This window comes from Epinephelus fuscoguttatus, linkage group LG16 (genome assembly GCF_011397635.1).
Source record: "Epinephelus fuscoguttatus linkage group LG16, E.fuscoguttatus.final_Chr_v1".
Classification (NCBI taxonomy): Eukaryota; Metazoa; Chordata; class Actinopteri; order Perciformes; family Serranidae; genus Epinephelus; species Epinephelus fuscoguttatus.
In genome coordinates, this window is record NC_064767.1 from 41,155,951 (window position 1) to 41,171,179 (window position 15,229).

A 15,229-nucleotide genomic window follows, 5' to 3' on the forward strand; every position below is an offset into this window, starting at 1 on the left:
TCATTTTCCTCTCTCCTCTTCCAAAACACACTACACCACACACTAACTATACACTCCAAACACGCTAAATGTCACAAATCCCAACTCTATCTATGATCGCGATCGCTGTCTCTCTCGCTGCCGTCACTCCCACAACTTTCCCCTCTACCCCAGCAACAAATGATGTGTGTTGCCATACAATTTTGTGATTGGTTGACGTGATGCATTTTTCAACCAATAGGAAAGGGGGTGTCATTTTTGGGTTTTTTTGCTGTTGTTGCCTTCAGCACTTTCGTCAGGCTGAACGGCCCGTTTTTACCGTTTCTTCCTGCACCAAACGCGGATCAAACGTGACAACAATATTCAGGAAAATCATGGCGTTTATTATTTATCATAAGTCCAGTTTTATATGGCCTATCAAAACAATTTAAAAAGTGGTACAAAGTTTGCACTTTACACACAAAATGAAACGGGGACTCAACGAGGCCGTGTGTTGCTGCTACGTCATCTCAAATTGGTCATGTGATTTTGACGCGCCGGCGCGGCTGTGGACTGCAGAGGGTTAAATAAAACATTTACAAAGGTGCCTAGTTTATAAGGTATACGCTCTTATCACTAGCTTGCATACTGTAATAATTGAGCGCACTCATTTCTGTTGATTCTGCATTTATTTAAAAACACAGCCTACAGTACTTTGAAAAGCATAATATTAACCACACAGAAATATAGTTGCAATCTGACTTCTTAACAAATTTGAAAATGACTGTTAACATAGTTTGTAAAATATTCACAAAAATGCAACTTGCATAATAATTTGGTACGCAGTGTATGTAGGGGGCACAAGCTACGTGAGTTGAGCAGACACAAAATTTCATTTGAGTGAGGAAGGGGAAAGAAGTTTGCGGAGAAAAGGGTGGATAATGAGCAAGTTAACTTCACACTGAGGTATGTGACACCAGAGCGGCATACCTGGAAAGGCAAATCGGTAGGAGCCGAAATCCTCTAGAATTGACAATATAGTGGGTAAAGAGGCAACAGGATTTTTGATATAGAGTAATAAATCGTCAGCATACAAGGATAGCCTATGTTCCCACCCTCTTGTGTCACACCTTCAAAGGAGGTAGAAGACCGTAGAGCTGCAGAAAGAGGCTCAGTCGCCAGCTTAAACAGGAGAGAGGATGGGGGCAGCCCTGACGTGTACCGCGTTCAAGGGCAAAATAACTTAAGCGGGTGTCATTAGTGCAGATGGAAGCTTTGGTAGATGTGTACAAAAGGTGAATCCAAGAGCAAAACTTGTTATCAAAGCCAAATTTCTTAAGGACGGAAAATAGATGCTCCCATTCGATGTGATCAAACGCCTTTTCAGCATTGAGCGTGATAACTACTTCAGGGCAGGCAGAGAACTTCTTAGAGTGAATTATGTTAAAGAATGAACGTATGTTAATGAATGAATATCGTCCCTTTATAAAAAACAGTTTGTTCCTCTGATATGACTTCTGGTAGGACTGCCTTCAGTCACCCTGCAAGGAACTTAGCCAGTATCTTTACATCTACATTAAGGAGGCTTAGTGGCCTGTAAGAACTACACAGAGTTGCATCCTTTCTCTTTTGAGGAGTAAAGCTATAGATGCTTGTGTCAAAGTGCGTGGAAGTAAGGCCTTGTCAAGGGATTCATTGTACATAAATAAAAGCAAAGGGGCCAATTTGTCATGGAATCTTTAAAAAAAAAAAAAAAAAACCTCAGAAGCAAATCCATCGGGGCCTTGGGCCTTACTGCTCTGCATTGACCTAGTAGCTTGAGCAACTTCTTCCGGGGTTAAAGGGGAGTCAAGGCCATCTGCAACCTCAGGCGCGACTGAGGGAGTCACTAATTCATCAAAAACTGGATCATGTTTACAGTGTTTGATGGAAACTGACCTATAAAGGGAGGAAGAATTTTTTTAAAGGTATCATTAATACCACAGGGGTCAGACATCAAATTATTAGAGGAGTCAAGAATTTGTGGAATTAATTGGGAGGCAGCACAGCGTTTTATTATGTGAGCCAGCAGCTGACCTGCCCTGTCACCATCATAGTGTGTGCCATGTAAACTCAGAAGCAAACGCTCCACAGTGAACAAGAGTTTAATTCAGATTGGAGGTTCAGGCACTTTATATAGTACTGGAGATGGACTAATAGCATACTAATTCAAGTATAGCGTTAGAAAGTTCATCCAGTTAAGCCTTATGGCTCTTGTTAAGATATGATGACTAAGAAATAATGTGTTCTCTGAGATAGGCCTTAAGTGCCTCCCATAGGAGGGAGTAGGAGGTGGAGCTTGTTTGATTGAAAGCGAGAAAATAGTCAGTGGAGGCAGAAATTTTGTCAGTAAATTTTCCATCAGACAGCTAAAGAGAATTGAATCTACAGTATGGACGTGTACGAGGTTGTGTAGATAGGACTATATTTAGAGCCAAGGGTCCATGATCAGAAATAATTGGTAAATATTCAGATGAGGCAACCTTAGGCAGTAACATGATCAACGAAAGGAATGATGTATATGTGAGAAAAATTAATACTCATGAGACTGGGGATTTAGGTATCTCCGAAGGGTCAGCACAACCATTCAGAGACATGAAATCTGAAAAACACTTTGCCATGGCAGATGGAGACATCATATTGGAAGGAGAGCAGTCTAAAGATGGGTCAATGACACAATTTAAGTCCCCACCAAATATTAAAACGTGGGGGCTGAGACAGGGAATCTTACTTAAAAACTGTTGGCAAATGCAGTATTATCAGAATTGGGTGAGCAGACATTCACTAGTATAACAAGAGTGTGCCAAAGAGTACCATTAATAATTAAATATCTCCCAGTTTGTCAGAAATAACATTAGAGGTGGAGAATTGTATTGTCTTACCAATTAAAATTGCAACGCCTCTGGCTTTGGAAAACCAGGCCAAAATATTGATTCTGCAGCTTATGGTTGTCTTTAATAAGCAAGCTGGTCTCTTGTGAGAAAACCACATTTGCTTTTAACTTTTTCAGATCAGCAAATATTTTTGTTCTCTTGACAGGGCTGTTCATGGCTTTCACATTCCAAGATAAAAACTCTGTGGAATTAGGTCTATCCGGGCTCAGATCTCTATCTGCCATCTAAACTGTGTAAACTGAAATGTGGGGCCCAAGCAATTCCTAAGTGAGAAAAGAGAGAGAGAGAGAAGTGGAGGAGACAAAAAAAGGGGGAGAAAGAAAAGAAACGAAAAAAGAGATACAAAAACCCACCCAACAAACGGTGAACAACATCAACAACCACTCCCATAGCCAGGTCTCCATCCCCAAATGATGGAGACAGCAGGTCAGACAGTCTTGCAGCTTTGGTGCACTGAGGCACATACTTTCTAAGTGCTATACCATAGCACCAATAACCCTGCGGTTCAATTATATGAATAGAAAAAACAAGCAAACACGTGATAAGAGGGCAGCTCACATTGTAGAAAACTATCAAAAATCGTTTCAAACATGATACGGAGGAACCCTAGAAATAAGTACGCCTAGTAAAGGATAGGCAGTGCATTTGAGGCTGGTGGCACATCTGAAGAAGAGCTACAAGTTGAGAATGAACAGAGAAAATAACACCAACCTAGAATAGCAGCATACACGAGAGTCAGTGAAAATATAAACAGTCCTCTACGGTCATGTGCTGATTGACGTTATGTCTCGGGAGCCCCAAAGTCACGCTTTGCGTAGTCCACAGCCACCTTCCGGTCTGTTGAGTGTTGTGTCGGCTGTGGAGGATGATGAGCCTCGCCGGGTAGAGCAGACTGTACCTGACGCCTGGCTTGTTACGCTAGATCTCCCTGGCCAGAGTGAACTGTCTTCAGCATCTTACCACTGTTGGTGAGTAGTCGGGAGAGAGATGGATTCGCTTACCCTGGTATTTTAGGTTCTTCACATCAATTGCTTTTCATAGGATATCCTCCATGACGTAATAGTAGTGGAGCCTCAGGATCAGCGAACGAGTAGGCTCCCCTTCGGCAGGACCTTGTAGGAGCTAACAATGACAACAGCCGATTAGCAGCTTCTGTTTATGGGGTAGTACATCGGTGAGAAGTTGAGCAGCAAACTCCCGGGGTCGCAGGCCCTCTTTTCCTTCTGGGATTCCTATTATGTGTATGTTATTCCTGCACAATCGCCGGTTTCACCATCGTCAGTCACTCAGGGAGCATTATGATTGTTAAGTTGTGAGCTGGACAGATTTTAACTTGTTTGAGGATGTTTTTGAAACAAAACTGTTCAGCTAATGGGAAGTGCGACTAGTCCCTCATTGTGCCAATCTGGAAGTCCCTCTTTATAGTGTGTTTTATTGTGTGTACTGTTTGCGTGTGTTTATAGAAAGTGAACGGCTCTCCTTTCATGACCAACGATGCAGGCTTTGCCTTGGCCTATGCTGTCATCATGCTGAACACTGACCAGCACAACCACAATGTCCGCAAGCAGAATATCCCCATGACTATAGAGGTAAGTGAGCTCTCTTGCACACACACACACACACACACACACACACACACACACACACACACACAGTTTTCTGTGGAAGTCCTCACTACTGAACAAATAGTTCCTAGATCTGTGACTTTGCTTCTTGGGATCAGAGTATTTCGTATGTTAATATATTTTGGCCGAAATTGTTGCAGCTTTAAAAATAAATATGACCTCATAATGTGCCAGTCACCCTTAACACACTGACCCTGAAACTTTGGTCTGTCATTAAAGTTTCAGAACAGGTTTGATTTTTGTTTTTTTCTTTTTTCTTTTTGCATTTGGCAAAAGCCTTTAGAGAGCTGGTTGACCAAGAAGTAGTGAGGATGATTTAGTGACAAACATCCGTGACAAAAGAGAGGAATGGGACGACAGTATCATTTCATTACTCAGATAGCCTACATTCACCAGGTCAGATAGTAATATTTAGGTGGATGATGATGATGAGGAAGAAACTTTTATAGAGGATGAGAGACAGACAGACAAGCAGTGTGGAGACCAAGAGGGAGGACAGCTCAGCTCCTCCAGGTAAATGCGTTGCCGAATGCAAGACACAGGCGGAAAGAGGTGACAGCTAGGCAGGCACCTTCCAGTGGAGAGAAGCAAATGAAAGGGAAAAAGGGAGAGGCATAGTGACAGCATTTTTTCTCATTTTGTGAATTTTTGCAACAAATAGAGCAATAAAAACCATCAGACTTAGTGTGCAAGGTTTCTGTACGTAATGATTTTATTGGCTGATTAAAAAAACGCATACAACAAATGCGGACTTGATGTGCAAAAGCCTTATGCCGGGTTCAGACTGCATGACATTTTTGTCCGTTCAGTGACAGTCACTGTGTCAGATTAGGCGATTGTTTTTGTTGTTTTTTTAAAGATATTTTTTTAGGGCATTTTTTGCCTTTAATCGACAGGACAGTGAAGTGTGAAGGGGGGAGAGAGAGAGGGAGAGACATGCAGCAAAAGGCCACAGGCTGGACTCGAGCCCGGGTCGCTGCGGCAACAGCCTTGTACATGGGGCGCCTGCTCTACCACTAAGCCACCAACACCCCAGATTAGGCGATTGTTGAGTTATAAAATTTTTCCGTGACTTGGCCGACAGACATGACAAACTACACATTGGTCAACAGCCAATCATTCCTAGTTGTCTTCCACAATGTGTGTGATGTCATCAGATTGTCCTTGTCCTGTTTTTATTATTATTGGGTGTGAATGCTGCAAACATCAAACTGTGACTACCGATTCATACTTTCAGCTAGAAACTCCATTCAAAATGGAAAATATTCATCATTTTGCTGACATTTTACATATGATTCAACTTTTCAATACCATTCAAACTTTCAAAAATATTCAGCGTTTTCTGAAACTTTGTTATAATGGAAGTCAATGAGAAAATCCTTCAAACTCACTCATCTTCACCCACACATCATGAATTCATACACTGACGTAGAAACTCCATTCCAACTCTCAAATGTTGACGCTGTTGTCGGCTTTCAGGAACTAATTCAAATTTTCAATATCTCTTTTAGTTTTTCTACAAAGTCAGTTTAAAATACATGAAGTTTTCAGCCCTTCTCAGACTTTATAATGGGTGTGTATTGCGTGAGCTAGAGTGAGTGATGTCATCACTAGAGTGAAGAGCAGCTGAAAATTAATTAAGAAATTTTCTCTTCAACTCGCTCATACGGCCACAATTTTCACTGTACATACACAATTTATACCACAAAACGTAGGAAAATTTGTCCTGCTCACAGAAATGTTGACATGGAATCTGTCACACATACACATTTTTGCTGAGCGGCTCCAAAGCGAAGGGAGCACTGATTTTTTTCTCATTCACTCCCATGTAATCTGAGAGGAGAAATTTCTGGAAACAGCTGAGGTGCAACACATTTGTAACTCGCTCTGGTGACCCCATTTTGGACTCGAGAAATATAAAACACGACACGTACGTTCACGAGAAGTGGTTGGCTCTCACCATCACTTTATTTTCATGATGGGACCAACGCTTTGGGTATGCGAAGAATTTGTTTGAGGAGTTAAATCTCCTCTAAAAGAGCTCTCTTATCTGTGTTCTGTCTGTCTCTCTCTGCTCTTCTGCCAGGTGCACCTAGTTTATTACCATGGCAACCGCTGTGCCACACAAACTCACAGAAACATGATGTGTGTGTGTGTGTCTACATCTTACATGCAGACATGACAGGGGCAGAATCTCCATTTTAACCCTTTAGTTGCCAGAGTTATTTGAGGAAAATATTCATTTCAACATTTCAAAAGGCTTTCGCATGAAAGTGGTGAGAGATAAAGGCATACTGTAAATGAGAAAACTATTCATCATGACCCAAAGTTTGTGATGGGAGTAAATTAACTCATCTAATTTGCATATCGTGGCGTTACTAGGCGGCGGCCATATTGGATTTCAGAAATCTCAGTAAAACAGCATTTTTAACATGTTTACACAGTACATTTCTTTTGTTTTGTGCTGTTTTTGTCGTCTCATCCTCAAAATAAAGGAAGATGAATCTGATGGGAGTAAAGTAACTCATCTAATTTGCATATTGTGGCGTCACTAGGCGGCGGCCATATTGGATTTCATAAATCTCAGTAAAACATTCAAATATTCAAATCATTCAAACTTTATTTTATAATAGGCAGCTATTCAGTGTGGCGTCAGCTTTTCAACAAACTTTCAAACATTCAAATCATTCAAACTTTATTGTATTCAAGGCAGCATTGCAGCGTGGCTTCAGCTCACAGCATTCACACCCGCAATTTCTTCAGAAATTGCTTCTCTAGTTATTATTATTATTTTTCTTTCTGTCACTATGGTTGTTCATGTCCAAGCTGAACTGTTAATGTAGTAACGTAAAAAGTGCCACCAGATGGCAGGAGCTACATTTGAAGCATCACATGCAAACTATGCAAGTCACTGAATTCTCCACAAGTTCCTGCAAATGTTTCACAATAAAAGCCTTTTTAGAAACAGGAGGTGCTGAGTTTTAAATTACGTTATGCATTAACTTAAATGGGGCAAACAGGAGCAGGTTAAAAATAAAAATAGAAAAATACAGAAGGAATGAGAAATAAAGGCCCGTTTCTAATGCTGTGAAATTAAGCTGATACCCTCTGCAGTTGTGGTCAGTAAAAACCTGCCACTATTTGTGAAATTTATTCCTTCAAATAATTCTCCATTATGAAAAAATAACATTCTTTGCCAGGTTGATGCTAATGGCAGTACTCACTGGGCTGCTGAAGTGCCTCTCCTCTTTCATGCCAGCATTTTTCCTTTTTACTCTATTGTGGTAACATCCCTAAAGGAAAAAGGAAAAAAGGCTGGGGTGTCGATGCTGTACAGTAGTCCACAGCAGCAGAACGCACTGTGTTACTATTGTTTAAAGTGACGGCTATGATTGGAGAAGTCATGAAAGACAAAAGAAAATCAAACATGCTAGACGTTCTGTCAGGACATCGTGAGGCATCTCAGATGTGGTGTCGGTTGTCATTTACTTTGACACACTATACTGGATAAAACAATGGATTATCGTGCACGACACCCATTGCCATTCACGATCTGAACCAGCGCCGCACGACAGCCACTTCAGGCTACAACTGGGCTAATAATGTGTAGTCTGAACCAGGGATTATTTTCAGTATTCTGTTATGTAATGAGAAATACAGTGTGAGCTTCGAGAAATAAGCAGCCATCAACCAGGAATACGTGTGCTGTGAGATAGAGGCCAGAAAAGAGTCAGAATGAATTTGCCTCTCCCGTCTGACATAGCTCTGTCAAGCAGGACATTTTGTTCCTGTCAAAGCTGTATCAGAATAAAAACTTGAATGACACTAAATTACACAACATGATAAAAAGAATCAGGGTTACCACAGTCATGGATAACCTCGAAAAGATATCGAATTTCAAAATCGCATTTTTCAGTTTTGGAGAAGTCATGGAATTAGTCATACCTATCAAAAGTTTCGGAAAAGTCAAGGAATTTTGTTGTATTTGTTACTATAATCTTCCACACAATGTAAGATGACAGCAAATTAATTTTCTGTAGCTGTTAACATAGCGTATCTCTAATATGTGTTGATGTGTGAGGTTTAGTTTACCATCGTGTAGGTTTCTTTATTTTCTCCCAGCTGAAATTATGTTTGAAAAGAGTTTGAATCTAAAATGTTTGACAAATACTGGGGCAAGCAGGGCAAGAAAAAAACATGGAATCAAATTATGGATCCTTGAAAAGTCATGGAAAAGTTTGGAAATTGTGTCCATGAAGATGTGTGGGAACCCTGAAGAATGCACTTTGTGTTTAACAAATGTTAGTTTGCAGATTTCATTCAGGCAAGGAAAAAAAGCTGTGTTTCTATTACTCACTGGGACATGTCACTGTATTGATGAGTGGACATTCTAATGTGGTGGCTAGAATTTGCACTGGTGCAGCTTGGTGGCTCAAAAAGCCCACAGCTGTAGGCAGTGGGGGTCCACCTAAGAGGTGAACACATCCTAACAGACTCTCTTCATCTGCCAGCTCTGTCTCTGTTTTTCCTGTCTTTGATTGACAGTGGCTGAAGACTAAACAGTCTCCAGGGCAGCTTGTGAACAGTTTGTGGGTGGGCCACTCTCAATGACAAACAATAGCAAGCACTTGCTTGCTTTTTCCCTCTGTCTTACTCTCTTTAATGTACACATCCTCTGTAGAAATAATCTTATCTTTCTAGAGTCAAGTCACACCTCATTATACAGCTGGTGTTGTATGTTGTTTAAGTTATCCTGACACATTCCCAAAACATCAGTTGCGGTTTGGTGAAGAAGGCCTGTTGACCTCCAGGTGCAGACAACAGGCAGAGGCTCCCACACAATAGTTTGGAGTGGGCCAAGTGCCGCCTAGCACTTCAGTTACTGAGGAGCTTGCAATGTGTAGTATTCACCACAGCATGTGTTGGCAGTGGGGTTATTTATGAAATGGAAAAACTATGCTCAGCATCACTGTGTGTAAATCAGATCCTATTCCCAAGGATCTGTCAATGAGACGACATGTGTTCAGTGAGGTACAGATAAGGTCAGTTCTATCAACTTAATTTTGTCATTAAAAACAGCATCCAGCTTATTTTTTGGCTGCCTATCTTTACTAGCAATTGCTGCAAGAGCTGCTCTCTGATAGTGACTGTGTGTGCGTTCGTGCATGTGTGGTGCACACGCCTAAGTCCCTGATATGGATGTGGCAGATAGATATAGATAAATAAGGTAGCCTCTTGCTTTCTCTGGCTCTCTGTGTCTCAGTCTGTGTCTGTGTCGGTGTTTATTTCTCAGTGTGTCCCTGCAGAGCAGCTTCTGTTTCCTCTCTTCTTACCTGCGAGAAGGACAAAGCCTGTAGAGTCAAGGCATAAAACTAAACCTTGAGGTCGTCAGTCATCGCAGGGTGGTTATGTTTATTTACAGGAGGCTCTTGGCTCTAGTCCCTGTTTTCCTAACGCTGCAACTAAACCATATTATGTAACACATAGTGAGTGTGTTTCCACAAAAAAGTTCTTTTAATCGTTGGTTGCTGGATGCTCAGTTGATGAAGCACAGAATGCCAGAGGCTTGGGTGTCTGAGCTAAGCTCCTTTGTTGAGATGTATTGACTGACACATTGATGGTGGAGAAATGACTTTCTACTTTTCTCCCAGAAGCATGTGAGGTGTTTTTATAAAGTTTCTTCCAGAGAAAAAAGCCTGAATATTCCACAGCTAACTGCACTGTTTGATTCATTAAACAGCAATTCAAGAAAAATCTGAAAGGAGTGAATGGAAACAAAGACTTTGACCAGGACATGTTGGAGGATATCTACAACGCTATAAAGTAAGCTGCCATATCTGTCTGTCTGTCTGTCTGTCTGTCTATCTATCTATCTATCTATCTATCTATCTATCTATCCATCCATCCCAGGGCCGGACAATACGGACAAAAATTCATATCTTATTTATATCTTAGTATAATTAAGCAATATCATATCTCAGTTTAATTAAGCAATATCACACGAGAGGGAGTGATGTTGTACTGTATATCGTCAAGGCTGTGATTCGGTCGTAGGCTATTTTACTTTTTTTTTTTTTTTTTTTTTTCATTTTACATTGTATAAATTAGCTTGGCGAATAGCGGAGATTTCCTCTGCTCACATAAAGCCAGGATACATCACATGCAAGACTTAAAATGCTGTATTGTGTGGAGGCTTTATTATTTTCACAATTTATTGTTTTTTTATCTGTGAAATGAAAGTAAATAAAAGCTTACAAAGTAAATAAAAGCTTACAAAAATAGACAGGAGGTCTGTGTCGCTGCGACATGTAGTTACATTTCTGGGGAGGTGCACGTCAGGGTACAGCTCTAAAAAGTGTTGCTGGAGAACTTGTGAGTGAATGAGTGAGGCGGAGCTGTGCAGGGAGTGTGAGAGAGGAGAGATGCACACTGGCATGGGTCATGTAATGCAGTTTGACTCTATATCAATATAAACAGTGTTATCTAAATGTATATATATCTTGCTTGAAAATATATCAATATGTTGTACATAGTTGTTATATTCATCCATTCATCCATCCACCTGTCTATCTGAGTGAGTTGGTGTTCTAGCTGAGTTGTTTTTTTCCTCCTCTTTAGGAATGAAGAGATTGTGATGCCAGATGAGCAGACAGGGTTAGTGAAGGAGAACTATGTATGGAGTGTGTTGCTACACCGTGGCGCCACACCTGAGGGCATTTTCCTCCACCTGCCACCCGGCAGCTACGACCATGACTTGTTCACCATGACCTGGGGTCCAACCATTGCTGCGCTCTCCTACGTCTTTGACAAGAGCCTGGATGACAACATCATTCAGAAAGCCATCACTGGCTTCAGGTATACTACTTCAAAATAGTCAGCGGCTAAAGTGGTGGAACACGAGATTTTTTGAATAAGGATTTAAAAGTTTGGCTCCTGCGGTGTGTGTGTGTGTGTGTGTGTGTGTGTGTGTGTATGAGTGAGTGAGAGAGAATGGGCAAATGAGAGGCCAGTTGAAGAACTGAACTTTATTTGTTAAGAAAGAAAACCACAAATTGCAATATACTGGTGTAGACGATAACCATGGTATTTATAAATGAAATATTAATATGAATTTAATAATGCACATGGTCACATTGTACAAATAATCCAGTGCCTTTTAATCATTTCTGTTTGTTTCTGGTCTCCAGTCTTATTGACCCATAATCAACAGTAGATTGGACCTTTTATTTATTTCAGGTGTATAATCGTATGTTTTTCTGTCCTTGCAGGAAATGTGCAATGATAGCAGCTCACTATGGCTTCAGTGATGTTTTCGACAATTTGATCATCTCCCTCTGCAAGTTCACCACTCTAAGCAGTGAGGTGAGGCACTTTCAGAAAAAGCAGTCCACAACATCCTGTGTGCTGATGTGGTCCACTTTTACTAATTAGGGGTGGGCAGATAGCAAAATATCGATACTCTTGATACTACGTTCTCATTGTAAGGATCAATCCTAGGGGCTGATGCAGCCCCTTGGTTGTACTATGAATAGTGCGCGTGTGCTCGTTCCTGTGACCGTAGCTCTCCGCAGACATTTACCGTGGAAAGTATGTCTAAGCCTGACTAGTTAAATCGTACACATATTGGTAATGATGGCTTCATAAAAGAGGAAACCCCCAGCACCACCACCACCACACACACACACACACACACACACATAAAAAAGGTGTTGGTTTTGGTATCGGTTCAATTCAGTTCAGTTTTATTCATTAAGCTCACTAAGCTGAGGAGGGATTTTTCATTGATCATTTTATACATCACACCTGGAACAAGCTGTGATACATCAAGTACATTTGATATATCGCCCACCCCTACTTTTAGCTGTAGAAGGAAAGTGCCACTGTCAAAATGCCAGTTTACAGTGCATGACAGATGCAGCTTTATATTGGCAGCAAAGGCTATTTGTGTGAGATAAGATGCGTGATGATAATAAGTAGGCGCCACATTGGGACAATAGAGACAATCTATTTTTGTAACACCCACTGAAAATTAGTGAAAGTAATCATGTGATGTACTGTATGTAAACGAAATTCTCTCCTATAACTAGAGCCCATATCATATCAGTTAAAATGTGTAGATACAGTGTCTGTGTTAGAATGCCTGTTTACTGAGTGCCAGCGTGTCCTCTCCCCATGCAGTCTGTGGAAAACCTTCCTACAGTGTTTGGCAGCAATAATAAGGCACAGACAGCAGCCAAGACAGTGTTTGACCTAGCCCATCGGCACGGCAACATCCTGAGGGAGGGCTGGAAGAACATCATGGATTCCATGCTACAGCTGTTCAGAGCCGAGCTCCTGCCCAAAGCCATGGTTGAGGTCAGGACTCTTAAACTCTAAACACAACTTGATAACACTGCAGAGACAATCTGTGGGTTGTAGTTCCTGTTTGGTTAAAAAAAGACCACATCTTACATGTTCTGCTGCCATCTACTGTGCAGTGCTCAAACATTATGCTTGTTGCCTCAGGTGGAGGATTTTGTGGAGCCAAATGGAAAAATTTCTCTTCAAAGAGAGGAAACGCCTTCAAATCGGTATGCACAAATCTCATTTGCCATCTCTTGACATACTTATCGTAGGGGCTAACAGGAAAAATGTTGTCAAGGTATCACAGTATAATATTTTTCCAGATATAGCTACAGTCATGTATGTTTGTGTCAGCACTCCTGCCATGTTCCTCCCTATTTGTTACATTAAGTACTTCATTATCCCTAGAAGAAGAGACAGGCTTTCCACAATAAGAAAAAGTGTATTTCTTAGGACAATCCTGAGAGCAACCCAGAATAAAACTGAAATGTCTTCCTTGTTGCATGTCAGCGGTGAGTCGGCAGTGTTGAGTTTTGTCAACTGGTTGACGTTGAGTGGAGCAGAGCAGTCAGGACTCAGAGGACCATCCACGGAAAACCAGGAGGCCAAGCAGGCTGCCATCCTTTGCATAAAGGTACTGCTCAGTTAGACTGAGTAAACATTTAAAGGGACACTTTGCTGATTTGCAACCAGCTTTGTATCATAACAATGTGGCAGTATGTGTAACAAACTGGTAAATTTTCCTCCATCATTTCTTAGCTCTGATCCACCTATTGATGTCAGCACATTTTCACTGGCTCTAGGGCTGTTGCTTGAACCACAAATTGTACTTCTGCATTTTCATATGCTGGACATCACAGACACAAAGAGTGTAAAAGTGGACTGAGAGGGAAACCCGCACCTCTCTCTCTCCATCTCTCCGTCTCTCAAACTCAGATCGAACAGTACAACTAAGCAGCGCTGATCAAGTATGATAAGATTCCGTTACTGTGTTGCATATTTCTTGCCTAAAAGATCTTCAGAAACACATACTAGCTTACTGTTTAAACTGTCATTTTAGATGTTTTTTTCTACCAGCTGGCTACCATATTGTTTTTTGTAGAAAAACAGACAAGCTTGCATTATGTCCTCCACTAGCAGGAGCATTAAGGTCAGTGCAGTGCATTCTGATAGTTGTAGCTTTTCTACCTCTTGAACAAAAGCAATTGCTACAGTCTTTTGCTCCGTTTTCTCTGGTCAAGTAGTAACAATTTTAAAAGTCTTTGCATCTTTCTCCTGCAAAGACATCCCAGTTTTCTGAAAAGACCATCTTTCCTTAGTGAAATACTTCTTTGACACCAACTAATGTTATGATTTACAATACATATGTATGTTAGATAAGGGTATTCTCATCATTACATTTTTTAAACAAACTCGTTTCAATTGAAAAAGGATTTAAATGCCTTAGATAGTTATTAGAGGTGTCATGTTTTCACTGTTATACAGTGTTTCTTGCTGCATGACCACTCTTTGATAAATACAGAATAGTGTTTGTGAAACAGCCAGGTTCTTATCCGCTTTGCTAAACACAGCTAGAAATAATTTCTTTACTATTGATCTCTTGGTGTGTATTCATCAGTCTGTCCATGAATAAGTTGCAATGCTTCTGGCTAAAGCCCAAAATACCCTCAACTGATGACTGAAGAGACATCATTTACAACCTTTTTATAATAGAATGGGTTCTCCACAAGACAAATTTGTTCTTTTCAGGAAACTAACAGGTTACATTACCTTATATTCTTGCCTTTTCATTCATGCACATTAAAAAATGATTGTGAAGAGTTTTGTGTTTTTTAAATGACCGCATTATTAGCGCAATGGCATCACCCATTCAGAGCTTTCACTGTATAAAGTAAGTCAACATCACTGAGTTTTCTGTTTCTTTTTTTAGCAATGTGACCCAGAAAAGCTTATCACAGAGAGTAAATTCCTACAGCTAGAGTCTCTACAGGAGCTAATGAAGGTTAGTATTATTTCTTACCAACATTTTAACATATATACAGCTCATAATTGTCTTGCTGTGAATTGAATTAAACTGCCTGGGCAGAAGTATTTGTGGGGGTGCTTGTAGGCTAGTGTGGATGAATAAATCTACATTATATATATCCACATTGGCATTTACTTCATGGTACAGACATAAAGACAACAAAAACAAACCCGTTTCTCCTCTTTAGGCTCTGATATCAGTCACCCCAGATGAAGAGACCTATGATGAAGAGGATGCTGCCTTCTGCTTGGAGATGTTGCTGCGTATCGTTCTGGAGAACCGGTGGGAAGGAGAATCATACAATAATCTGTTCACAGCACAGTCACATGACTTGTCTTTTTTAA

General features: G+C 40.7%; 1 protein-coding gene across 2 annotated transcripts in view; it reads left to right on the forward strand.

The window, feature by feature from the left end:
• Nucleotides 1-15,229, forward strand: part of gbf1 (golgi brefeldin A resistant guanine nucleotide exchange factor 1) — a 239,332-nt gene that overhangs the window by 183,746 nt on the left and 40,357 nt on the right. For both annotated transcript variants that reach the window (XM_049601155.1, XM_049601154.1), the window contains exons 20-28: nt 4,355-4,480; nt 10,257-10,339; nt 11,135-11,371; nt 11,785-11,878; nt 12,695-12,871; nt 13,022-13,086; nt 13,370-13,493; nt 14,790-14,861; nt 15,073-15,167. In XM_049601155.1, coding sequence (XP_049457112.1) covers nt 4,355-4,480; nt 10,257-10,339; nt 11,135-11,371; nt 11,785-11,878; nt 12,695-12,871; nt 13,022-13,086; nt 13,370-13,493; nt 14,790-14,861; nt 15,073-15,167 — 1,073 coding nt within the window. The remainder of the gene's footprint in view (nt 1-4,354; nt 4,481-10,256; nt 10,340-11,134; nt 11,372-11,784; nt 11,879-12,694; nt 12,872-13,021; nt 13,087-13,369; nt 13,494-14,789; nt 14,862-15,072; nt 15,168-15,229) is intronic.